At 45.3% G+C, this 24,944-nt stretch overlaps 2 protein-coding genes across 3 annotated transcripts in view; one reads left to right on the top strand and one right to left on the bottom strand.

The window, feature by feature from the left end:
- Positions 1–12,843, top strand: part of LOC132762729 (sodium/nucleoside cotransporter 1-like) — a 40,974-nt gene extending 28,131 nt beyond the window's left edge. Inside the window, exons 12-18 of the mRNA XM_067471474.1 lie at positions 1,818–1,948; positions 3,612–3,780; positions 4,094–4,291; positions 6,779–6,860; positions 8,677–8,775; positions 10,298–10,409; positions 12,720–12,843. Coding sequence (XP_067327575.1) covers positions 1,818–1,948; positions 3,612–3,780; positions 4,094–4,291; positions 6,779–6,860; positions 8,677–8,775; positions 10,298–10,409; positions 12,720–12,843 — 915 coding nt within the window. The remainder of the gene's footprint in view (positions 1–1,817; positions 1,949–3,611; positions 3,781–4,093; positions 4,292–6,778; positions 6,861–8,676; positions 8,776–10,297; positions 10,410–12,719) is intronic.
- A 2,699-nt stretch (positions 12,844–15,542) lies between these two features.
- The window catches only part of ALPK3 (alpha kinase 3), a 66,102-nt gene continuing 56,700 nt past the window's right edge, over positions 15,543–24,944 (bottom strand). For both annotated transcript variants that reach the window (XM_060755911.2, XM_067471393.1), the window contains 7 exons: positions 24,673–24,800; positions 24,362–24,397; positions 23,811–24,085; positions 20,273–20,361; positions 19,129–19,349; positions 18,939–18,987; positions 15,543–17,297 (listed from right to left, as the gene is read on the bottom strand). In XM_060755911.2, the coding sequence (XP_060611894.2) occupies positions 16,916–17,297; positions 18,939–18,987; positions 19,129–19,349; positions 20,273–20,361; positions 23,811–24,085; positions 24,362–24,397; positions 24,673–24,800 (1,180 nt within the window). In that variant the 3' untranslated portion in view covers positions 15,543–16,915. The remainder of the gene's footprint in view (positions 17,298–18,938; positions 18,988–19,128; positions 19,350–20,272; positions 20,362–23,810; positions 24,086–24,361; positions 24,398–24,672; positions 24,801–24,944) is intronic.

Genomic DNA, 24,944 nt, shown 5'->3' with positions numbered 1-24,944 from the left:
AATGGTTTAGAAGCATGCCTACTCTTTCTACTGCAAGGTGCTTCCATACGTGCAACAGTCTTGTGTGTGCATCACTGTTGATGCTTCCAAAAGCTGGACATCAGGCTATTGCTTTTGTCTTATTTTATGGATTTTGTTGATTGATGTTTTATTATGGCTTTACCTTTTTATGTATTTCTGTTTGATGGATTTTATATGTTGGCGTGCTGTAAGCCACCTTGGGTCCTCATTGCAGAGAAAGACAGGGCAGAAATACTCTAAATAAATAAATAATATGACTGTTATGCATTGTCCAAAAAAAATCGCAAGTTCAAAATTCAAAAAAGAGAAAAAACCATTATGATAGAAATATCTGACATGTGAAATATATATATATTTATCGAGAACTGATATTATTATTATTATTATTATTATTATTATTATGAAATTGAGTACTCAGAGGACATTGGGAAGTCAAGTTTTTTTGTTTTTTTCTTTTTCTTTCCTCTTTTTGTCTTCTCTCTTTCTTTTTAACTTTCACCTCATCACTTCACCTCTCTGTCTACGATTTGAAGACATGACTTTCTTCACTTTTGCTGTAAAAATTATTAAAATGCACAATAAAAATTTATTACAAAAAAAATCACAAGTGCACATGCAAAACACTAACTTGATGCTGGCCTCTTTGCTCTTTACATTTGCAGGTCTAACATTTGCAGATTTGATTATTCTTGAATTAATGACTCCATAATCAGTTTTCTCCAGAAGTTGACTATAGAGTTGCATAGGAGGACCTCGAGATTCCTAGAAATAAAAATCTTCCAGGCATTTGTAGACCCTGCAGTGTGATTCTATAGTCCACCTCTGGCAGTTGTCCATTCAATCATTCTGAAGGACTTGAGATTCCTGTTTTCTCCATTGAAAAAAAGCGAGCCCTCACACAGTCCCCCTTTTGTAGGGACCTGAAAACCTGGACGTTCCGGCAGGTTTTCGAGAATGATTAGTCCCTAGGCCCAATCCTTAGGTCGGTTAGTACTCTGGTCTGCACTTGCCCGGCCCTATGATATGCTGTTGCGCTATCCCTTGCCCAGCATTTCTGTAGTTGACTTGCCCATTTTGTAGTCCTGGCCATAGGTTTTGTTGAACCTCATCTGATGGATTTATAATTGCAATCGGTTTAAATTTTTATTGTTGTGTTTTAGCAGGATTTTGTGTTTTATAATTTTTTAATTTAATTTTTAAATGATTTATTTCTTGGCAATTGAACGTTTTGCCTTATATGTTGGAAACCACCCTGAGTCCCTTCAGGGTGGTTTCAAATAAAGTATTATTATTGTTGTTTTTGTTGTTCTTATTTTACTGACACAAAACCACAGCATGACACAGCAAACAAGATGTATATGCCGGATTTCGTATCACAGATTCACAAGTTGAACACTTCCCAAGCGTTTAGGCTGTTGTTGTTTATTCGTTTAGTTGCTTTCGACTCTTTGTGACCTCATGGACCAGCCCATGCTAGAGATCCCTGTTGGCCGTGGCTACCCCCAGCTCCTTCAAGGTCAAGGCAGTCACTTCAAAGATACCATCCCTCCATCTTGCCCTTGGTCGGCCCCTCTTCCTTTTTCCTTCCATTTTCCCCAGCATCGTTTTCTCTAAGCTTTCGTGTCTCCTCATTATGTGGCCAAATACTTCAACTTTGTCTCTAATATCCTTCCCTCCCAAAGCGTTTAGAACTGTGTGGTATATGTTGTTGTTATTTGCCCACAGTTTTCCACTTCCACAAGGGTTCTGCATCCATAACTTCACTGAATATAAGGGGCTATGTTCTTCTACTGCAGATTGACCCTTCCTCCTTGATTGCTGCTTCAGTGATGGCAGCCCCATGTGCTTTAGCAATGGCTAAACTTGTCTATCCAGAAGTGGAAGAGTCCAAGTTTCGGAATCAAGAGGGTGTTGAAATTGCTGCTGGGTGAGTGCTATTGGAAACCCTGAGACTCAAACCCCATTGAGAGTAAAATTTGTTAGGTAAAGCAAGTCAGCTGGTAGTAAAAAGTATAGGGAACAATGACACTCCTCCTAACAGCTCTTTTTCCACGAGGGCTGTGCTGGCATGGCTGTGCCAGGAGATTTGATTCTTTTTCTTGCACTGCTGGTTTGTTTGAATTCATTTGGGCCATGCATTTTGCAATTGGGTAGCTTTCCCCAGGTTGCAGTCATAGGGCCAACAACCTATCAATCATCATTAGAGCCTTTAGATCCGCCCCTTTTCCCAGGTTTTGGAGGGAAAGGGGGACTTTTAGTTCAGTCTCACAATTTGGAGCCTTACAGTAGGACGTGTGGCTTTTTCTCTGTCCCATCTGCAAAAAGCTTCACTTCTTACAGCTTTTGCTGGGGAAAAAGGAAAACCTCTACAGCTTTGCTGGGGAGTAAAGTTACAGTTCCACAGCTTTGCTGGGGGAATATAGCCAGCTTTGCTGGAAAATAAAGGAATGGTTCCACGGCCTTCGTGGGGCAAATCTACAGGACACCAGCTTGGCAGATCTACAGCAACCATTGCCTGGTAAGGGACCGCTCGGGCTATCCATAACACAGCTTAGTGCCGGGACTTGGGGCCTCACGCCAGCAGGGTTAAGAAAGACTGCCCAAGGAGGGGTCGGAAGGTTTCCCTAAAGAAGATAGGAACAGTTTATCAAGCAGTTGGCTGTCCCTTGTTGGTAGATCGAGAAAGTTACTAGTTTTTCAAGGTCATAAAGCATTTAATTCGTTTGTTCGAAGATTTAAGCCTTAATAAAGAACTTTGTTGAACCTATTTTGAGCCTCTACAGAACTTTGTGTTAGGAAATCTATGGTACCCTTTAGCTGAGGCACCCCGGCGTCCCGTTGGGCATACAGAAAGCACGTCCTGTAAACAGACATTGTCATAGGCCCAGCACGCGACAGCACAAGGACAAAGCTGTATAATCCATACAGCCTGGTCCTGAACCCCCAAATCTGCTCTCCAGGTGTGGCTGAGGACCTCTTCTTACTGTCACTGCTGAAGGGATTTTGGTCCAGCCAGCTTCTGTAGATGGAAAGGAGGAGATGAGTGCCAACTTGTCCTTGGCTCCAAGCAGCAAAATATTTTGGACTGGTTCTGTGTGGCATGTCTTTCCTCTGAGGGAAACTATCCAACTTAAATATTACTGCCAGTCCAGTTGAATTCTGTATATGGATTAGGAGGAGATAAACACAACAGAAGTCAGATTTCTTTGTCTTTAAGCAAAAATTAAGAAGTCAGTGAGCTTTGTTTCACTGATAACTTGGGAGGCATGTTTTACGATGAGGCAAAGTCCAACTCAGGCACTAGTATGCTTTAGTGCAGGGTTCCCAAGCTTGAGTCCTCCAAGGGATTTGGACTTCAACTCCCAAGTGCCTCAGACAGCAGGGCCAACAGTCAGGAATTCTGGGAGATGAAGTCCAAAACCTCTGCAAGAGTAACATTTGGGAATCACTGCCTTAATTTATAAATCAACCATGTAAAACAAATACGGTTTCACTTTCAAAATAACTTTCCTTTTCAAAATGATATCAACTTTGGCACCAGGTTCTAGAAACGTCTTTCAGTATTCTCTTCCTTTTGTATGTTGCCACAGGGAAGAGAAGAATGTTCTGGAAGCTGCTGGAAACGGAGCCAGTGTCTCTGTGGGGCTGGTTGCAAATATCGCAGCCAACCTCATTGCCTTCCTGGCAGTGCTCGAGTTCATCAATGCCACCCTGTCTTGGCTGGGGAGCATGGTCAACGTGCCAGAACTCTCCTTCCAGGTATTCTCCATAAGGCCACCACCCTCACTGAGAAAACACTGGGGTCCTCATCATCATGTTGTACCGTTATATTCCGTTTTAACTCGCATGGCAACATTCTGTAGGATTTGTAGTTTAGCAAGGACCCAGAACTCTCCGACTGACAATTTGCAAGATGGAAATCAAAGCAGATGAGTTGGTGTGGATGAAGTTAGCAGTGGTCATAATTCTATGATTCTGGATGCCAATGAGATAGATGAGGAAATGGGCAGTAGTCACAAAGTGGTTACAGACTTGCCCTGAGAGGTTATTAACCACCTGTTCTTGCTTGCAGATGATCTGCTCCTATGTCCTGGTTCCTTTAGCCTTCTTGTTAGGAGCAAGCTGGGAGGATGCACCCCTGGTTGCTGAGTTGCTGGGAACCAAGATCTTCTTAAATGAGTTTGTTGCCTATCAGCAACTTTCAACCATCAGGCAGAAGCGACTGGCTGGGCTGTCAGAATGGAATGGGAATCACAAGCAATGGATTTCTGCAAGTATCGCCTGATCAGTGTATTGGTGATGTGATCCTGAATCAGCTATGAGTTGTAGCTAGGGGAGTCTCCTGTTCATCCCTCCACCCACCTTTTCTCAGCTGCAGCCTCCCAAACATGGCCATGGCTGGTGGAGAGCAGAGTAGAAACAGCCAAGTTCCATCCAGCTCTTTCCTGTAACTGGACATGCAATGTATTTAATCTGTCAGCCTGTCAGCTCCTCCTATTTTTCACCAACTGGGAAATTGCCAGATTTGGGGGCCTATAGCTAAGAAAATTGGAGTCAGCAGGATTAAGTAGTTTGAATATTGGATTAGTGCAGTGGTTCCCAATCTGTGGTCCGTGGACCACCAGTGGCCCGCAAGAACTAAAATATGGTCAGCAGCCTCACAATTTTTACACCACTGTAACAAGAGCAACTGGTCTTGCAAAACCCTCTTATAGTGTCAAGGTTTTGTGACAAGCCTCCCAACTGCTGCTGCTCCTCTTCCTCCCTCTCCCTGAGCAGAGCTGTTCCATGTGGCACCTGGAAGTGGGGGCGCCTTGGTGTCTTCGTTTTTAGGCTTGTTCTTGGGGTTATTTGGGGTGCTGATTCAGAAAACTGCATTGAATAGACTACATATACTCTAGATTATTAAATATGGTTTTCTGTGGGCGAGCAGATGGTGACTACTGGATGGCATATGTTCTGTATTAGAAACTAGAGCTGATGTGGTCCACCCAATGCAATTTTATGAATCAGCACCCCAAATAACCAAACCAAATCTAAAGTTGACCAAAAACTGATTCGTAACCCTTTTGGTACTAATGTTGGTGAGTTGTCCCTGGTTAAAGTGGTCCCTGGTCAAGTGATCCGGGGAGCAGCGTGAACTTCTGCTGTTAGCCCCAGCTTCTGCCAACCTAGCAGTGTGAGAACATGCAAATGTGAGTAGATCAATAGGTACGGCTCCATGCAGTCATGCCACCTACATGACCTTGGAGGTGTCTACAGACAACGCCAGCTCTTCGGCTTAGAAATGGAGATGAGCACCAACCCCCAGCGTCAGACACGACTGGACTTAATATCTGGAGGGAGCCCTGGTCAAAAAAAGATTGGAACTGGACATCCAGTTATTATTCTATGTCTGGCTGCCTGTCAACTGCTTCTCCTATTTTTCATCAACTGGCAAATGGCCAGATTTGGGGGGCTTTAGCTAAGAAAATGGGAGTCAGCATGATGTAGTAGTTTGAGTGTTGGACTACAGCAGTGGTTCCCAACCTGTGGGCTTCAGCCCACTGGGGGTCCAAAAGACCTAAAATAAGGTCCGCGGCTCTAGATTATTAAATATGGTTTTCTGTGGGCAAGCAGATGGCAACTACTGGATGGGATATGTTCTGTATCAGAAACTAGAATTGATGTGGTCTATCCAATGCAATTTTCTGAATGAGCACCCCAAATAAACAAACTGAATCTAAAGTTGATCAAAAACTGATTTGTAGCCCTTTTGGTACTAATGTTGGAGAGTGGTCCCTGGTCAAAAAAAGGTTGGGAACCACTAGACTAGAGGATATTAGTAGTCAAATCCTCTCTCAGTAATTAAAAAAACACTGAATGACTGGGTAAGTTCCCCAGAACCAGATCCAATATGAACATGCATTTCGCATGTGCTTGACATCGGCTGTTGCCCAGCTCTAGACTGCATCACCCTTTGTCAACGCTTCCACCACTAGGTTGAATAATAGGGAGGAAGTTAAGTGAGCGTGCTCCATTACATACTTGGAGAATTCCTGGCGTTCAGTTTCCAGAATCCCCAATCTGTGTGGCCAATGGCAAGGGATTGTGGAAAATGAAGTCCAAAACCCTGTACGGCCAAAAATCCTATCTCCACACCTAATCGTATTGCTTTCAAACATCGGAAAGTATGTTTGAGGAATGGTTATATTCCCAGAAATTCTTAGATCATTTCATTCCACCCAGATAATATACCTGAGGCTTGTAAAATCCACTTTTTTGCAGAGATAATAGACATTCCCCAGACATTTCTCTTGAATCCAGTTTGTAGTAAAACCAATATTTATTCAGGAAAGTCTTGAAGTAATATAGATTGACGGACACTTCTAAAAGCAACAATGATAAGAAAGCAGTTTCCAGGAGACGAGTGTTTAAACTTCTCCTTTCAGTTCACAAGGGTTATCTCTAAGTCTCAGATTTTAGGTGTGCATCTTAAAACTGATTCCTCCCTTCCATAAATCATACACTTTCCGGAGTCCTTCTGCTCAGCAGGCATGTTGGCAGAAGGATTTTGCAACATATAACTTTTCCAAGCTCTTTCCTGGCATGCTTGTCTTACTCAAACTTCCCTGCTGTGTGCATTGGGAAGAGAGGCAACAGAGGGAGGGACGGAGAGAAGGAAGGAAGGAGAGATCTGCTATTGCGGGAATAGGTGGAGGTGGTTGTTCTCTGCTGTTATCACTGCCCTGATTGCCTTGTTTCTCTTACTCTGCAGGTCAGAGCCGAAACCATCACAACCTTTGCTCTGTGCGGATTTGCCAATCTGAGTTCCATCGGGATAATGATGGGTGGCTTGGGTGAGTTGGCAGGCCTTGAGGCTGGGAGGAAGCATGAGCTCAGGGGAAATACCTTTGTGCCATGCAAAGTCAAAGTGGTTTCCTTCCGGGTCCAGAATTCAGCAAGGCTGGCCCGACCATTCAGCACAATAAATATTAGGAGCAATAGTGGCAACTGCCCAGGCCTTTTACTTAAGGCAGAAGTGATACCCCCTCAAACTGTGACGGAAGACTTCTAAGCCATCTCCCCTGTTGAACAAAGATCCAACTGACTGTCCAGTCGGTTTCTGTACATGCAGGAGAGGAGAAGCCAACTTGCCCTTTTTCTCAGACAGCACAATGTCTAAAATTTTATTTATTTATTTAAAACATTTCTATTCCACCCTTCTCACCCTGAAGGGGACTCAGGACGGAGCACAGCATATATACGGCAAATATTCAATGCCGGGACAAGAATTCATATACGCATACATAAACATATTAAAATATGCCATTTAAAACAGTCTTGGTCATTTGTGTCAAATCCAATTGGCCTGGTAATCTTTCCTATTGCTGCTTTATTGCCCTGTCCCGAAAGCTTGGTCCCACAGCCAAGTTTTGACCAACCTTCTGAAGGACAGGAGAGAGAGAAGGGGCTGACCTGATCTCACCAGGAAAGGAGTTCCATAGCCAGGGCAATTACCAAGAAGGCCCTGTCTCTCATCCCCACCAGTCGTGCCTGTGACAATGGCCAGATGGAGAGCAGGGCTTCCCCGGAGGATCTTAATCTCTGTGATGGTTCATGGGGGGAGATGCGTTCAGACAGGTAAATTGGGCTGGGGCTGTTTCGGGCTTTATAGGCCAAAGCCGGCACTTTGAATTGACAGCCAATGGAGCTGACGTAACATGGGAGTTGTATGCTCCCTGTATGCCACCCCAGTTATCAACCTGGCTGTCTCTCGTTGGACTATTTGAAGCTTCTGAGCAGTCTTCAAAGGCAACCCCACGTAGAGTGCGGTGCAGTAGTCTATCCCGGATGTAACGGGAGCGTGGACCACCGTGGCCAAGTCTGACTTCCCAAGGTATGGGCACAGCTGGTGCACAAGTTTTAATTGTGCAAAAGCTCCCCTGGTCACCTTGTAGCTATGTCCTGTGCTTCCCTGTGCTGCCTATGGTCCCATACAGGGCCGGGCTTTAGCACAGCTGGTTAATCACCAACAGAAATAGGTCTTTACCAACCAAAAGGCTGGCAGTTCGAGCCCAGGTCGGGGTGAACACCCGACCTTCAGCCTGGCTTACTGTCTACCTAAGCAGTTCAAAAAGAGCTGTGAGTAGAGAAATTAGGTACCGCTTAAGAGGGGAATTATTTTACAGCACCATAAAAAGCTAGCAATCAAAGAACAGGATGAAAGCCTGTGATCGAAAGGCTCATCCTCACAGAGGATGGAGCAACAGCACCACCCTGTGGCCAGAATAGAGCATAACCTCCAGGACACCAACATTGGAAAAATGCTGCCACATACCTCTATTTGTTTGTCCGTCCTGTATGTCTATTGGCATCGAAAGTTTGCCATGTATGTGTGCTGTGATCTGCCCTGAGTCCCCTTTGGGGTGAGAAGGGCGGAATATAAATGCTGTAAACAAATAAATGAATAAATAAATATTGACTGAGATTCCCTCATTAAAGAGCCCAAAAAGGTTATTCTTGTGCAAAAGCCCCTTTTCCAAGTTCTACTTATCAGTGACTAGGATGATTGCAAACATCTGGAAAGATAAGCCTGATAGAAGTCTATAAGGAAATCTACCCCGAGCATGGTAGCCCTGCTCATCCATCTCTATCCTTCTTTTTTATTCTAAGCATCTATGGCACCCGAGCGCAAAGGTGAATTTTCCAGCATCGTCCTTAGGGCTTTGTTTACCGGGGCCTGTGTCTCCCTACTCAATGCATGCCTTGCAGGTACAGTATCGGTGTTTTCTATGGAATTGGGGGGTGGGGGTGGCAAAGGTTGGAAAGGTTCATGGAAGGATATATCAAGTTTGTTAAGAGGAGCAACAGCAGGTCCTGAGTGGGCCAACCAAGGAGCAAATTGCAAATAGGAATTGGAACTTGGATTTACCCAGCCCAATATTCTAGTCACAGGCATTGAGGAAATAAGACTGGTCCATGCAGCAAAGAAGTGTATCCTATAGAGCAGTGTTTCTCAACCTTCGTAATTCCATGACACCTTAACACAGTTCCTCATGTTGTGGTGACCCCCAACTATAACATTGTTTTCGTTGCTACTTCATCACTGTCATTTTGCTACTGTTATGAATCATCATCTAAATATCTGATATGCAGGGTGTATTTTCATTCACTGGACCAAATTTGGCACAAATATTCGATATGCCCAAATTTGAATACTGGTGGGTTGGAGGATTGTCATTTGGGAGTTGTACTGGTGGAGTTGGGGAGGGGATTGATTTTGTCATTTGGGAGTTGTAGTTGCTGGGATGTATAGTTTGCCTGCAGTCAAAGAGCATTCTGAACTCTACCAATGATGGGATTAAACCAAACTTGGCACACAGAAATCCCATGATGACCAACAGAAAACACTGGAAGGGTTTGGTGGACACTGACCTTGAGTTTTGGAGTTGTAGTTTGCCTACATCCAAAGAGCACTGTAGACTCAAACAATGGATCTGGACCAAATTTGGATGAATACTCAATGTGCCCAAATGTGAACACGGGTGGAGTTTGGGGGAAATAGACCTTGACATTTGGGAGTTGTAGTTGCTGAGATTCATAGTTCATCAGCAATCAAAGAGCATTCTGAACTCCACCAATGACAGAATTGGGCCAACCTTTCCACACAGAACCCACTTGATCAACAGAAGATACCGTGTTTTCAGGTGGTCTTTGGTGACCCCTCTGACACCCCCCTCGCGACCCTCACGGGGGTCCCGATGCTCCGGTTGAGAAACGCTGCTATAGAGGTGCTTTCATCCTCCTGTACAGGTTCTTCCTGGAGATAGGAGAACAGGCAAACCTGATGACCTTTGAGGAGAGATGCACATGCACGCACACACATACTGTTTAACAAAATTAGCAAAGTCCTTTTCTGGGAAATCACATGAGAATCTTAAGACATGGAAGGGGATGCAAGGGCCATTGAGTCTGATTTGTTGTCGTGCAGGAACACCCAGCATGCTGCACAGACCACAAAGCCCTATTGGAGGCCATAGGCAGAGTTAATCATGCAGCAGCAGCATGGCCCACAAGCCTAAGTCCAGGCCCACGAAGAAGCACAAATCCCTTGTCTTGTGTACCAGTCCTCCACCCTGCCAGCCTGATGGGAGCAGAACTAGGAAATGCTTCCCAGATTCCCACAGCTGGCATGCCCAAGCTAGTCAAGAGATTTGTAGAGTTCTCGTCCAAATGCGAGACCTTCCAAGCTCTGAGTGTGAGCCTCTTTCACAGCCTCTGCAATCTTTCCCAGGCATCCTCTTCGTATCCAGAGAAGCAATTGATTGTCTAGACCTCTTCAGCAAAATTGAATTGAACTCTACAAGCTATCATGTTTATGTTTGCTGCAAAGACTTGTTTACCAGGTGAGTAAGCAGTCTTACTGAGCTCTTGGCTGCGTCAATGTGGGCAATGCCGCCAGAGGGAGCCTGAGGGACATATGGGAGTAGAAGCAAGCCATGGAATGATGTGCTAGCAATCAAATGTGTACTGGTTTATCACATTGGATGCTGTGATAGCCAATAAATATCTAGGATGTGAAGGCAATCTGGCTGCGACATCTGTCACCCCATTGATTGCCAGGGTTGATTCAGCTGATCTGGCTGGCTAGGCGGGTGTCCCCTTCCTCCCTCACCGCGTCCCTCCCGAAGCTGCGCGCTCAGTGGAGAGGACGTCCCAGGTATAGGAGTGTCCGAGAATAAATATCTAGAGGTGATGCTTCTGAAGTTCTATGCAGTATCAACTGTTAGTTTTCATATCAGTTCTAAATTTGCTTCAGGTTTACCTTCCTTAAAAGTTTGGACTAAAACCTCACAGCATTTTCACATTACTGACATGGGAAACGTCTCAGGTACTTCTTCACTGGCATAAAACCATCATGACTGACTACAGCACAGGCCATGTTCCAGAAGCATTATCTCTTGATGTTTCACCTGCATCTATGGCAGGCATCCTCAGAGGTTGTGAGATTACCTTGAAATTGTCCACATGCTTGTGGATTTCAATGGCTTCTCTGTGTAGTCTGACATGGTCCAGTATTTCTGTGTTTTCAGATAATATGCTGTGTCCAGGTTGGTTCATCAGGTGCTCTGCTATGGGTGACTTCTCAGGTTGACTTAGTCTGCAGTGCCTTTCATGTTACTTGATTCGTGTTTGGGCAATGCTGCATTGGTGGTCCCTATGTAGATTTGTCCACAGCTTCATGGAGAAGCCACTGAAATCCACAAGCATGTGGATAATTTCAACAGAAAGGAGAAAACCATGAAAATGAACAAAATCTGGCTACCAGTATTTAAAAAACTCTAAATTCAGGAAGTAAAGAAAGAACAACACTCAAAAACAGGGGAATTCCAGACAAGAAACAAGCAGGACCTGCCAATCACTTCCCAACAAAGGTTTCCCCAAGGCAAGAAGCAGCCAAGCCTTGAATCATAGAATCCTAGAGTTGGAAGAGACCCCCATGGGCCATCCAGTCCAACCCCATTCTGCCAAGAAGCAGGAAAATTGCATTTAAAGCAGATGTCCATCCAGTCTCTGCTTAAAAGCTTCCAAAGAAGCAGCCTCCACCACACTCTGGGGCAGAGTTCCACTGCTGAATGGCTCTCACAGTCAGGAAGTTCTTCCTAATGTTCGGATGGAATCTCCTTTCTTGTAGTTTGCAGCCATTGCTCTGCGTCCTAGTCTCCAGGGCAGCAGAAAACAAGCCTGCTCTCTCATCTCTATGATTTCCTTTTACGTATTTATATATGGCTATCATGTCTCCTCTCAGCCTTCTCTTCTTCAGGCTAAACAGGTCCAGCTCTTTAACCCACTCCTCATAGGACTTGTTCTCCAGACCCTTGATCATTTGAGTCGCCCTCCTCTGGACACATTCCAGCTTGTCAATATCTCTCTTGAATTGTGGTGCCCAGATTTGGACACAATATTCCAGGTGTGGTCTAACCAAGGCAGAATAGAGCATGGGGAGCATAACTTCCCTGGAACTAGGCACTAGACTCCTATTAGCTACAAGGCTATTCAGTGCTAATCAAGGTGATCAATTGCAGCATTCACACTTGCCTCCAACAGACAAGAGTTTTATCTCCCACCCTGGACATTATTCCACAGATATAAAAACCCCACCTGTCTTGTTTCTAACAAACCTCACAACCTCTGAGAATGTCTACCATAGATGTGGGTGAAATGTCAGGAGAGAATGCTTCCAGAACATGGCCATACAGCCCAGAAAACTCACAGCAACCCATCCTCTGAAATTCTTGCTTTGTAAAAATGAGAAAGGACACTAGATGGCACCAACGTTCCTAAAAATAACTTTTACACTCGCTTTGGAATCTACCAAGAGGTAGAAAGTTTCTGGAGAGTTATTGGCATTACAGCACCAGAATTCTGCCGCCACTATGGCTACTGGTCTTATGACTGGAAGATTCTGGGAACTGTAGCCTAAACATGTTTCATAGGGGTAGTAAGCAAAATTGCCCATGCATAGGAGTTTGCGTCCTGAAGAGGACGATGAGTTACATCTTTGAGACCGTTGGTGAATGAATCGATATGCCAAGAATACCAATATCCTTAGCTGAGGCAAAAAGTGGCATGGCATAGTCAGGAATATGCGACATTGGTGTCCAGAGACAATGGTGCTTGCTGCCATCACTTTCTTGTATTTTCCTTTTTCACAGCACTCTTACACCAACCAACGGATCCCATTCTTTCTCTGGCGTTTGGGAAAGTGTGGATTTCAATACCTCACTCACTTATCTCCAAAAGTGCTGCGGACACTACAATGTCACAGCCTGCACTTAACAAACTGTTATTGCCACAGAAGGAGTAACTCCTGTGCAAGAAGCTGCTTCACCTGAATGATGGAGAATCTACCAAGTGTAATGTGGATTCAGCAAGGACAAAACCCCATCTACAACACTAATAGCGAAGAGCAACAGCCTGTTTCCAAGAATTGAAGACACCAAGCAAATCCTTTCTAACTGGAACCATCAAAGCAACTATTGTGGTTCACTTACCTTGGTTTTGAGATACAAAAAAATCCAAATGGATAGGGACTTCCCTTGTTTCCAGATGAGCCCTACATTCCTTTTCACTCTTGAATCAACCAGAAGGAAGGGCTTATTGTCAGGGCTTCAGTTTCTTGATTTATGTTTGCCTCTCCATATTTATATATGTCATAATCATCAGACACAATTCCAGCTGAAAAGCAGAACTGATTACTAGATAAATAGATGCAGAATTAAAGCTTCAGGATGCAACTCATTCACACTTCTCTAAGAGTAAGAGCCAATGACTTCACATGGACTTAACATCTGATTAAATATGCATGGGACTCCAAAGGTTAGTTATCTGGAAAGAAAGGGGGTCCTAAATCCTATAGCCAAGCCCCACTAGTACTATTGAATCAACTTAGAATCATGGAATCGTAGAGTTTGAAGAGACCAGGTGGGCCATCCAGTCCAACCCCATTCTGCCAAGAAGCAGGAAAATTGCATTCAAAGCACCCCCGACAGATGGCCATCCAGCCTCTGCTTAAAAGCCTCCTAAGTAGGAGCCTCCACCACACTCCAGGGCAGAGAGTTCCACTGCTGAACAGCTTTCACAGTCAGGAAGTTCTTCCTCATGTTCAGGTGGAATCTCCCTTCTTGTAGTTTGAAGCCATTGTTCCTTTGCGTCTTAGTCTCCAGGGCAGCAGAAAACAAGCTTGCTCCCTCCTCCCGATGACTTCAGCTCACATATTTATACATGGCCACCATCATGTCTCCTCTCAGCCTTCTTTTCTGCAGGCTAAACACGCCCAGCTCCTTAACTGTGTGTTGATTTCCACAGCTGAATGAACAGGTCTGCTGTAGTTGGGACTAACCAATGTATTTCAGCCTAGTGTGATGATCTTAACTTTTTCAGGGTGTATACACAAACTTAAGTCTAATTCCCAGTTTTACCACAGCTTTGGAAAAAAGTCAGGTCTCAGGCTGGATCTATACTGCCCTATATCCCATGATCTTAGAATCCTAGAGTTGGAAGAGACATTGTGAACCATCCAGTCCAACCCCATTCTGCCAAGAAGCAGGAAAATTGCCATTCAAAGCACCCCCGACAGATGGTCATCCAGCCTCTGCTTAAATCCCTCCAAAGAATGAGCCTCCATCACACTGATGAATGGCTCTCACTGTCAGGAAGTTCTTCCTAATGTTCAGGTGGAATCTCCTTTTCTGTAGTTTAATCTGAACCTAGATTATCTGGCAGTGTAGAATTATACAATCCAGTTCAAAGCAGATAATATGGGATCAGATCCTGAGGCAGTTTAGATCCAGGGAAGTTATGCTCCCCATGCTCTATTCTGCCTTGGTTAGACCACACCTGGAATATTGTGTCCAATTCTGGGCACCACAACTGAAGGGAGATGTTGACAAGCTGGAATGTGTCCAGAGGAAGGGGACTCAAATGATCAAGGGTCTGGAGAACAAGCCCTATGAGGAGCGGCTTAAAGAGCTGGACATATTTAGCCTGAAGAAGAGAAGGCTGAGAGGAGACATGATGAGGGCCATGTATACATATGTGAAGGGAAGTCATAGGGAGGAGGAGGGAGTAAGCTTGTTTTCTTCTGCCCTGGAGACTAGTACGCAATGGGACAATGGCTTCAAACTACAAGAAAGGAGATTCCATCTGAACATTAGGAAGAACTTCCTGACTGTGAGAGCTGTTCAGCAGTGGAACTCTCTGCCCTGGAGTGCTGGATGGCCATCTGTCGGGGGTGCTTTGAATGCAATTTTCCTGTTTCTTGGCAAAGTGGGGTTGGACTGGATGGCCCATGAGGTTTCTATGATTCTAGATCCGGCCTCAGATGAGTGTTAACGCCTCGAGGTTTAACAAGCCGTTCACTAGTTTTCCATAGGTTTGACCCTGCCCTATTCTCTCTATCCTTGACCAGTATGTCACAAATTGAGGTTGCTTCTGTTGCCTCTCTGGTTGCAGAAAACAAACCCCATTCCAGTCATTTCTCTCCAGGAAGCCCATTTTCGTTACCAACGTTTATGGTCCTCCAAATCTTGCTCAACAGCAACTCCCCCCAAAAGTGGGTATGCTGGCTAGAGCTGTCAGGAGCTGGAATGTACCATCAAGAGGAATACATAGATCACCATTCACGGCTATTTGTCAAAACAGACTGTTCACAGGGATGGCAAGTGGTCTTGTGCTCAGGATTCAGTCCTACAATGTGAAACATCACATGTTTAGATAGCAGCAAATAAGTGTCTATGTTTTGTCGAAGGCTTTCATGGCTGGAATCACTGGGTTGTTGTCAAACCTCACAACCTCTGGGGATGCTTGCCATAGATGCAGACAAAACGTCAGGAGAGAATGCTTTTAGAACATGGCCATATAGCCCGAAAAACCTACAACAACCAAGTGTCTATGTTCCTGGAAGATGATTCAGACCAGAGCCTTCTACAGCCAGATTTTAACTCCATTCTTAAACCTTTCCGACCACCAAGAATGAATACAAGGCAGGAATATTTATGTCAAATCTCTGGAAATACAATAAATTACACAGGAAATCCTACTTACTAGGGGAAGAGCCAACTCCTGTATTCTTACAAACTCCTTGAAAGGCGCTCAGTATGTGATTATGATGACGACAATGAACATAAATGAAACCTTCTAGCTACTACTAGTGTGGCCATGTGATAAAAGCCAAGTTTCCTGCCCAACCGCACCAGGTGATTCCAACCTACAATGGTCAAGCTGTCTGGTGTGATTCTGGGAGCTGTAAGTCCAAAAAGGTTCTCCAAGTTCCCTGATGGCGCTACATGCTGGTAGCCACCATGGCTACAGAAAGTCAGTGTCAGGGGATGGTGGTAAGTAACATTTGAAAGAGCTGCTTCAAGGAAAACGTGGGATCTTGTGCTAAGCAAGAGATGTTTCAACATCACAGCAGTGGCCCAAGCAACGGTATGATTGTGTGTGAGATCATGAGCAGGCTAGGGATACATGAAACCACGTTATCTAGTAGGATTCCTGGGTTATGTTGCATGGAGAGCATGGATTTCGCCATGTTCCTCATCTAATCTTGTTCAAGCTTGGCACATTACCAATATTTTGGGATTTACATAGATATGGAAGTTGAGGTCAGAAGCATCTGAAGTGGACCAGAATTGGCTTTAGCCTTCCATGAGGCTCAATTGCCCTAGCCTTGGCATTTCCATTCCAGCCTACTCAAATATAACTACATCAAGAAAACTGGGAGGTGGGGGGTGGGGGGGATGTCCGTCATTATTTTTCTTCTTGATGTGCCAGTGGGAGGAGTGCTAGTTAATGGGCAGTGAGTGAAAAATGGTGGAAAGGCCTCGTAGGGGTCATGCTTGACACAACCAGGGGGAAAGACGTGAGAGACAAAAGAGTTGAGCATCGGAGTCATATCTGCACAGAGTCCAAAACAGAGTGCTAGTGTGCTTGTCAGTCCAGTTGTCTGGCCTTCGACATTATCCCAATGAGAAGCAAGAGGGCTTCAAAATACAAACATCTACTGCACACAAAGCGGGTGCAGCAAAGCCACGTGGGCACACGAGGAGACTGCCTCATATGCCGGTATTGCTGGTATGCGAACACCCCACTGCAAGGCAGTACGGATCAGACAAGAGACAATATGGCTGCCTTCTCACAGTCTTTTCTTTTCCTCCCACCTCCCAATAACCCATTCCCAAGTTCCCCAGAGAGCCGTGTGCCGGTAGGGTCAGCACAGCCCTTCCCTCCCTCAAACACCACACAACAGACCTCACACATTGAAAGGAGGGCCCAGGAGAGAAGATGTGAGCAGGGCAGTTGGATCCCCTCCCCATGCAATACACGTGGTCTACATGAATCCCCACGGCCATTACTGCAGCTGGCTGCCCTTGGCACTGTCCTCTCCTCCTCGGAGTGGCCTCGCTGCCGAGTGTGGCTCCGAGGCAGCACTGTCAGAGCTTTTACGGGCGCTCCTGGGGCTCACAGAGCCTTTCCTGGAAGCCTGGGGGCTGGCCAGGCTCTTCTTTGGGAACTGTGGGCTAGACTGGCCCTTCTTTGGGAGCTGCGGGCTGGACTGGGCTGAGGAGGTCTTCCTGGCCATGTTGGGGCTCCGAGAGCCCTTCCCTTTCGGGGGTGGCTGAGGCACTTCCAGGCGCTTGAGGGCCAGGAGCTCGCAATAGTGGTTGCACTGATGAGAAGCAACAAAGTGGTCGAGCAGGTTGGGACTACAGCTCTCCTTCAGACCTTGGTACCTGAAAACAGGGAAAGGGTCAGGCATCAGAGCAAGCTATCACTTGAGAAATGTCTGCTTACGATGTGGTAAGCAGAAGTATATGGCTGTGCTCTGTAGCTAAATGCAAACTGTTGACATCATCCATGGATACATCCATGGATGATGTCAACAGTTTGCATTTAGCTACCGAGCACAGCCATATACTTCTCCAATATCCTTCATTCTCCACCTGCTACAAAAAGGCCCTTAGAACAGGCATGGGCAAACTTTCTAACTTGGGGGCCACATGGCAGGTTGGAATGGGGTGGGTGAACCATGAGGGAGGGGCTCTCCCCAAGTCCCTGCCCTTTCCTCCCCTTCCCCTTCTCTTTTGGAGGCAGAAAGTGAAGGAAACACTTGAAATGTTTGGATCCTAAAAGGGTTGGTCTTGGTCTTTTTTTTCTTTTTTTTACATATTCAACAAATCTTTATTTCCTCATCCGTCTGTACTGACTCCCAGAGACGAAATGGAGATCGTAATAGCAGTGCTGTTGTCCTGCTTCTCTGTTTCCATGCCTATTTCAAGTATTCTCAATGACCCTTTGTAGATAGATCACAGCATCATGGAGTTGGAAAACAAGGGTTATCCAGCTCAACCTCCACTGATCATTTCACACCAATACAAATGATAAAACAATACAATACGATAATACAAGTAGGATAAAAACATCACCATGCCACATTATGTTAAGGTTAAAGGTAAAGGTTGGTTTTGGTCAGGATGAGATGGTGGACAGGAGAGAAAAAGTGTATCCAAGAGACCCTGTACTGCCTATTTCTGACATAGAATCCTAGAGTAGGAAGAGACCTCCAAAGGCCATCCAGTCCAACTCTCTGTCATGGAAGAAGGCACAATCAAAGCACTCCCAATAGAAACCCTCTGTGGAAAAGCCTTCAGAGAAGGAGACTCCACCACACTCCCAGGCAGCTTAGGCCACTCTCCAGGAAGTTCTTCCTAATCTTTTCAGTCAAATCTCTTTCCCTGCCATTTGAAACCATTGCTCTCTTGTGCCCTGGTCTCTAGAGCAGCCGAAAGTCATTATTCCTCCTCCTCAAAAATCTTGAAATATGTTTCTCATGTTCCCTCTCAACCATCTCTTCTTTCAGCTAAATATCCTCCAGGAGGAAAGGAGGAAGGAAATAAGGAAAGGATGGAGGGAGGAAAGGAGGGAGGAAAGGAAGGAGGGAGGGAGAGAAGGATGGAAAGAAGGGTTGATGCAAATGGAGCAAGGGAGAAAGAGCCGGGGAGAAAGAAGGAAGAAAAGACAAAGAGGAAGGAAAGGAAGGAAAAGAGGGAGAGAGGGAAGGAGGGAGGAAAGAGGGAAGGAAGAAAGGATGAAAGGGTGGAAGGGAAGGGAGAAGGGAGGGAGAAAGAGGGAAAGGGGAGAAGAAAGCAGGAAGGAAAGAGAGAAGGAAGAATAGGATGGTGAGAGAGAGGAGGGCCTGAGAGAAGAGCCCAAGGGGCTACATCCTGGGCTTGCCCATACCTGCCTTAGAAGTAGAATAAGAAGCCTTTGGTCCCTGTGGAGAATGACACTTAAAGGGGACCTTTGACCCCATTTGACACTAACAGATAATAAGAATACCCTGAAACATTACTTATGGCCAGCTGGTCACTTACCCCTTTGTTTTGGTAGCAATCTTCACGTTGGTAACCTTCCATCCAACACCTACCAGGAAAACAAAGATTAGAAAATGAGCTACTATATTTCATTGTATAATTGGCACATTTTTTATCCTTTCCAGGGGTGTGTGGATGAAAAAGGGGGCAGCATTATATTTGGAAGGGCACTGCCTTTGGAGAGTCTCACCTTCCAAATCGGTCACCAAGATATTGCCGTTTGTCCACTGGTAGAGCCAATGTTGGAAAGCACAGCACTTCTGTCCCACTTCAGAGGGGTCGGTTGGGGCCAGGCTGCCCCCATCCCGCTCCCGTCTGCAGTAGCGCTCAAACTGGCCGGGCAGATCCTCCTCCATGGTTGCGTAAGGGATATTGTTGGCCGGGCGGTAAATCAAGTAAAGAGGGATGATTCTGTGTACAAATATAAATGTTTATGTCAGTGAATGGTAGCTCGGCATTTGAAGGACATTTGAAGGAATGGTAGCTCCGCATTTTTCCAACCTCAGAGCCCAAGACATAGCTTGGAATGGTTACTGGAAGTTTTGGGGCTACAGTCCCCACCAGCCTTTTTCTAAAACAGGAAGTGTCTTGTGATCATTTCCTTTTGTTAACAAAAACCCTCTTGGAGATAAAATGGTCCAAGAGAGATACAGACATGGCAATAATGTCCCCGTGAATGTGTAGCTGTTGTTGTTGTTGTTGTTACAACAACAACAACAATGCTTTATTTATATCTCCCCAGATAGGGCAGATCACAATATACATACACGGTAAACATTCAATGCAGTTTTGGATAGACAGGACAGAGAGAGACAGAACAGAAAGGAGGTATGTTGTGTCAACATCCAGCTTTTTTGAGGCCTTAGAGGTTGTGCTCAAATCTAGTAACAGGGGGGTGCTGTCACTCCATCCTCTATGACAAAGAGCCGTCAAGACTTCCTCCTTCCTTTTGGTCACCGGGCATTTTCTGATCTTTTCTTTATGGTGTCGTAAAATACCTCCCTCTGCTTGTTTAGCGGTACCTAATTTTTCTACTTACAGCTCAAGCTTTTTTTGAACTGCTTAGGTAAACAGTAAGCTGGGCTGACAGTCAGGTGCTCATGCCAACCCGGGGCAACCTTTCAGTTGGTACATCTTATCATTGCTGGTGATTTACCAGCTGGGCTAAAGCAAAGCTGGAAGTTGGGAGCACATGAAAAATAGTACTCTAAGGTCTCCTGAGCACTCATGTGAGCACAGTTACATACACCTGCTTTATGAAAATGCTAGCTATGTGACATCACCGCATTTTGGCTGGGATGCTCCCACCCTTGGAATAGACTGGTAGAACTTACTCAGGCACCAGTCCAAAGTCGGAGACAGCTCGGGCTTCTGCAGCAAAGATCTTGCAGTACTCCCGGCTCGAATTCTGAATCTTACACTCCTGCAGGACATAAAGAAACAAAACCCTTCTTGACTTTTCAGAGGGCAGAAGCACTTGAGCATGGCACAGTATAGTGATTAGAACAACCAATCTGCACAGGGTTCAAATCCCTATTTGGCCATGAAGATCCATGGGTGGACCTGAAGTAAGTCACTCTCTTTTAGACTGACCTATGTCAAACAGTTGTTGGGAAGAGAAAAATTAGAATAACTATGCATTCTGTGTTGAGGTCCACGAAGACAATGAATGTAAGGATGGGTTGCTTGCCTGTAACCATGTTTCTTCGAGTGGTCACCTTTGAAATCCACACAGATGTGTGGATTTCACAGGTGACTACAGAGAAGAAGGATGGGCTGCTTACCTGTAACTATGTTTCTTCAAGTGATAACTTGTGAAATCCACACACATGTGTGCATTTCACAGGGGATCACGTAGAAGAACAAATAATTATCGGTTGGAAAAGTAAATAATTTTTCCACATTCTTCAGATGATAATAATTCCCAAGTCCAATTCTGAGCACCACAATTGAAGAGAGATATTGACAAGCTGGAATGTGTCCAGAGGCAGGCAACTAAAATGATAAAGCGTCTGGAAAACAAGCCCTATGAGGGGTGGGTTAAAGAGCTGGGCATGTTTAGCCTGAAGAGAAGGCTGAGAGGGACTTGATGAGGGCCATGGATAAGTATGTGAGAGGAAGTCCATATACTATTTTCTGCTGCCCTGGAGACTAGGACGCAATGGAACAATGGCTTCAAACCAAAGGAAAGGAGATTCCATCTGAACATTAGGAAGAACTTCCTGACTGTGAGAGCCATTCAGCAGTGGAACTCTCTGCCCTGGAGTGTGGTGGAGGCTCCTTCTTTGGAAGCCTTTAAACAGAAGCTGGATGGCCGTCTGTCAGGGGTGCTTTGAATGCAATTTTCCTGTTTCTTGGCAGAATGGGGTTGGACTGGATGGCCCATGAGGTCTCTTCCAACTCTATGATTTTATGATTCTAAGTCAGGAGATACAGAGACCTGAAGGAAAAGGTCAACAAAGAGGTTTGTGCATCAGAAAATGATGATATAATGTTGTTGGTTTTTCAAAAAGAGATTTTAAAAATGGCTTCGACCTCCCTGAACGCCCTCCTCCAATACCACCGCAGGATATATTAATAAATGCTGGCTATATTAATATATTTCTTTTCTCAGAGTGGAAAATCTGCTCTGGGCATGACAACGTGGTTGTGATGGTGCCTTCCAAGGACAGGCAGAAAGTAAGCGGGAGATGTCATGCAGAAAATATGAGCACATGAATCAGACAACCACAGACCAATACAGTCCACTCCAGTGCTTAGCAACCAAAGAGGGGGTGAGGTGAGCTATCCGAAGGTTTGGCCCAAATTACTAGCAAGGAATCAGTGCAGATATTTGCATATCGGTATATTTTAAAGTGCATGCTAATGCTTTTATGTTAAGCCACTTTGAGTCTCCTTTTGGAGAGATAAAGTGGGGTATAATAATAATAATAATCATCATCATCATCATCATCATCATATTTCATGTCAGGAGCAACTTGAGAAACTGTAAGTCACTTCTGGTGTGAGAGAATTGGCCACCTGCAAGGACGTTGCCCAGGGGACGCCTGGATGTCTGATGTTTACCATCCTTGTGGGAGACTTCTTTCAAGTCCCCAAATAGGGAGCTGGAGCTGACAGAGGGAGCTCAACCCGTTCTCCCCAGTTTCGAACCGCTGATCTATTTATCAGCAGTCCTGCTGGCACAAGGGTTTAACCCATTGTGCCATGGGGGCTCTAATAATAATAATAATAATAATAATAAGTAGTAGTAGTAGTAATAGTGGTGGTGGTGGTGGTGAGAAAGGGGGTGCCAGAGAAATAAGATAAGAAGGTAATAAAAAGTGGAAGGACTGCTAGAAAACTCAAATGGGGTGACACATATACTATAGTAAATATTATTTTAAATGACTGATTTTAGGTGACCCATGAGTGCATATATTTTTAGTCTTTTCATATTATTGCTATTTGGACAGTGCCTTCAGGTTTTTAGATACAAGGTGGGATATAAATATTTAAGGCTGAGATCCTACATTGGATACATAGCTATGATGTCATGACTATGCTGCATCTTCCAAGTTGACACCAAAGTCCACCTCAAAGTCCAGGCGGCTGTTTGGAGGGGCCGAGTTCTGTGATACTACTGAATGAGCACTGAACTCACAATTCCTTTGCGGCTTGCTGGCGGGAGGAAGCTGGGTGGTACCATGTTTTTAAGATACATTTGGGGGCATTTACTGTCACTTTTTTTTGAGAAACTGCAAGTCACTTCTGGCGTGAGAGAATTGCCTGCCTGCAAGGACGTTGTGGACGTTACCATCCTTGTGGGAGGCTTCACTCATGTCCCCGCATGGGGAGCCAGAGCTGACAAAAGGAGCTCACCCCGCTCTCCTGGATTCAAACCACTGACTTTTTTTTTTTTGGTCGTGTCAGGGGCAACTTGAGAAATTGCAAGTTGCTTCTGGTGTGAGAGAATTGGCTGTCTGCAAGGACATTGCCTGGATGTTTTGATGTTTTACCGCCCTTGTCCGAGGCTTCTCTCATGTTCCAGCCTGAGGAGCTGGAGCTGACAGGCTTTCTGTGAAGTGAAAGGTAAGGGACGCGTCTCTTTTCGGGAGACGGAGGGCCGGGGCATTAAATCCGGTTCTATCTCAAGAGCGGAGGCACTTGAGTGGTGTAGACACCCCATGACAATCAAGGGTTCAAAATGAAGACCATTCTCAGCAACCAGACTGTTGACATCTCTGAGAAAGCTGACACTGCCCCGAACAGCCATTGTCAAGGGCCCCAAAGGAAACCTCTGGTGGGACTTCAACCATATCAGTGTGGAGCTCTCTTTTGGGGAAGAAGTGCAGGAAGCTGCATGTTGACAAATGGTGGGGTAACATAAAAGAGCTGACGACAGTCCGCACAATTTGCAATCACGTTCAGAATATGATCAAAGGTGTTAGGTAGATGAGGTCTGTCCATGCTCACTTCTGTGAAGTGAAAGGTAAGGGACGCGTCTCTTTTCGGGAGACGGAGGGCCGGGGCATTAAATCCGGTTCCACTTCCCCATCAACATGGTTATACAGGAGTCTTGCTCTCTTGTAGAAATCCGTAACTTTCTTGGAGCTAACAGAGGGAACTCAACCCGCTCTCCCAGATTCAAACCGCTGACCTATCGGTCAGCAATCCTGCCGGGAAAAGGGTTTAACCCATTGTGCCACTGCAATGGTGCCACAAACATAAATGCAGATATGAAATAGTTACAATACAGTAAGACTAAAAGGATGCCAGGCCAAATAAATTCATAGAGAGGTCAGGAATTAAATCTAGGGTCTTTTGTTTACTACAAGCGTGCTTCCCCCATTCAATACATCCACGGTCCGGTGCTCATCTCCGTTGACCCACCTGGATGGTGACATCATAGTTCCTCTCCACCAAGGTGCTCTCGCTGCGCCCGCCAAAAGTGATGAGGTTACGGATTTTGATGATGCCCGTGTGGCCAGATTCAAAGACTGGCTCAAGGCCATAAATGGCTCGGGCTCGGCAGGCCTTGCGCAGGAAGCCTTGGCCCACCTCCAGGTCCTCCATCATGATCCGACCAAAAAGCTTATCCCCCCAGAAACCCGAATCAGCTAAACCTTTCGCAAAGACCATGGGCGTCATCTCGATTTCTTCACCGGCTAAGAGAAAGAAAGGAAAGGCATGGGGATAAGACCCATCAAGAAGTGGAGGCCATGCAAGGAGAGAACATTTCTGCTTCAAGCAAAAAGAAAGGGAAAGGAAGTGTTTCTCAGTTTCCGGCCCATCAGATATTTTAGACTTCCGAGTCCCAGAATCCATGGTCTTTGGCCAGAGAGACCAACAATACCAAAGGGGAACGTGGGATTCAAGTGTGGAATGGGACTGTGTTACCTGAGGGCACAGACTCACCACATCATCGCCTCGGCACACTTTACCTTCTATTTCTTCTTTGAAGACAAATCCTGACAACACTAAAAATAAAAAGGGATGCATGTATGAGTGATGGGTTTCCACTTACTTCAGAAAGAGTCACAAATGCCTGCAGCTCAGTCTATGCAACCCTTCCATGCTTCACATCAAACAGCCATGGCTGGAGAGACATCAGACACAAACTGATGATACCAGATTTGCTGTAGCATGTCTACAGGCTAAACTAATAGGATAGATGTTGGATCAAGACCGTTGCCAGCTCTGCTGCACAAGCATCATTGGATGAGAGTATCTCTGCAAAGGACGTGAGTCTCACCTTCAGCACTCAGCAACATGTCAGTGGCGTCTGTGCCATATTCATTCTGGATGGTACACTGATAGACACCACAGTCCTTCTGGGAGACTTGTACGATAGCCAGAGCTGCCTGACCTTCGTCCCCTGAACTGGAAGAGAGTCACATTCATGTAAGAAGAGACTGGAAAGATATTATTATTACTATTATTATTATTATTATTATTATTATTATTATTATTTACAGCATTTATATTCCACCCTTCTCACCCTCCAGAGGACTCAGGGCAGATTTC

Source organism: Anolis sagrei, chromosome 9 (genome assembly GCF_037176765.1).
Source record: "Anolis sagrei isolate rAnoSag1 chromosome 9, rAnoSag1.mat, whole genome shotgun sequence".
NCBI lineage: Eukaryota > Metazoa > Chordata > Lepidosauria > Squamata > Dactyloidae > Anolis > Anolis sagrei.
The sequence above is the reverse complement of the archived record's forward strand: the minus strand, read 5'-3'. Positions and strand labels throughout refer to the sequence as shown.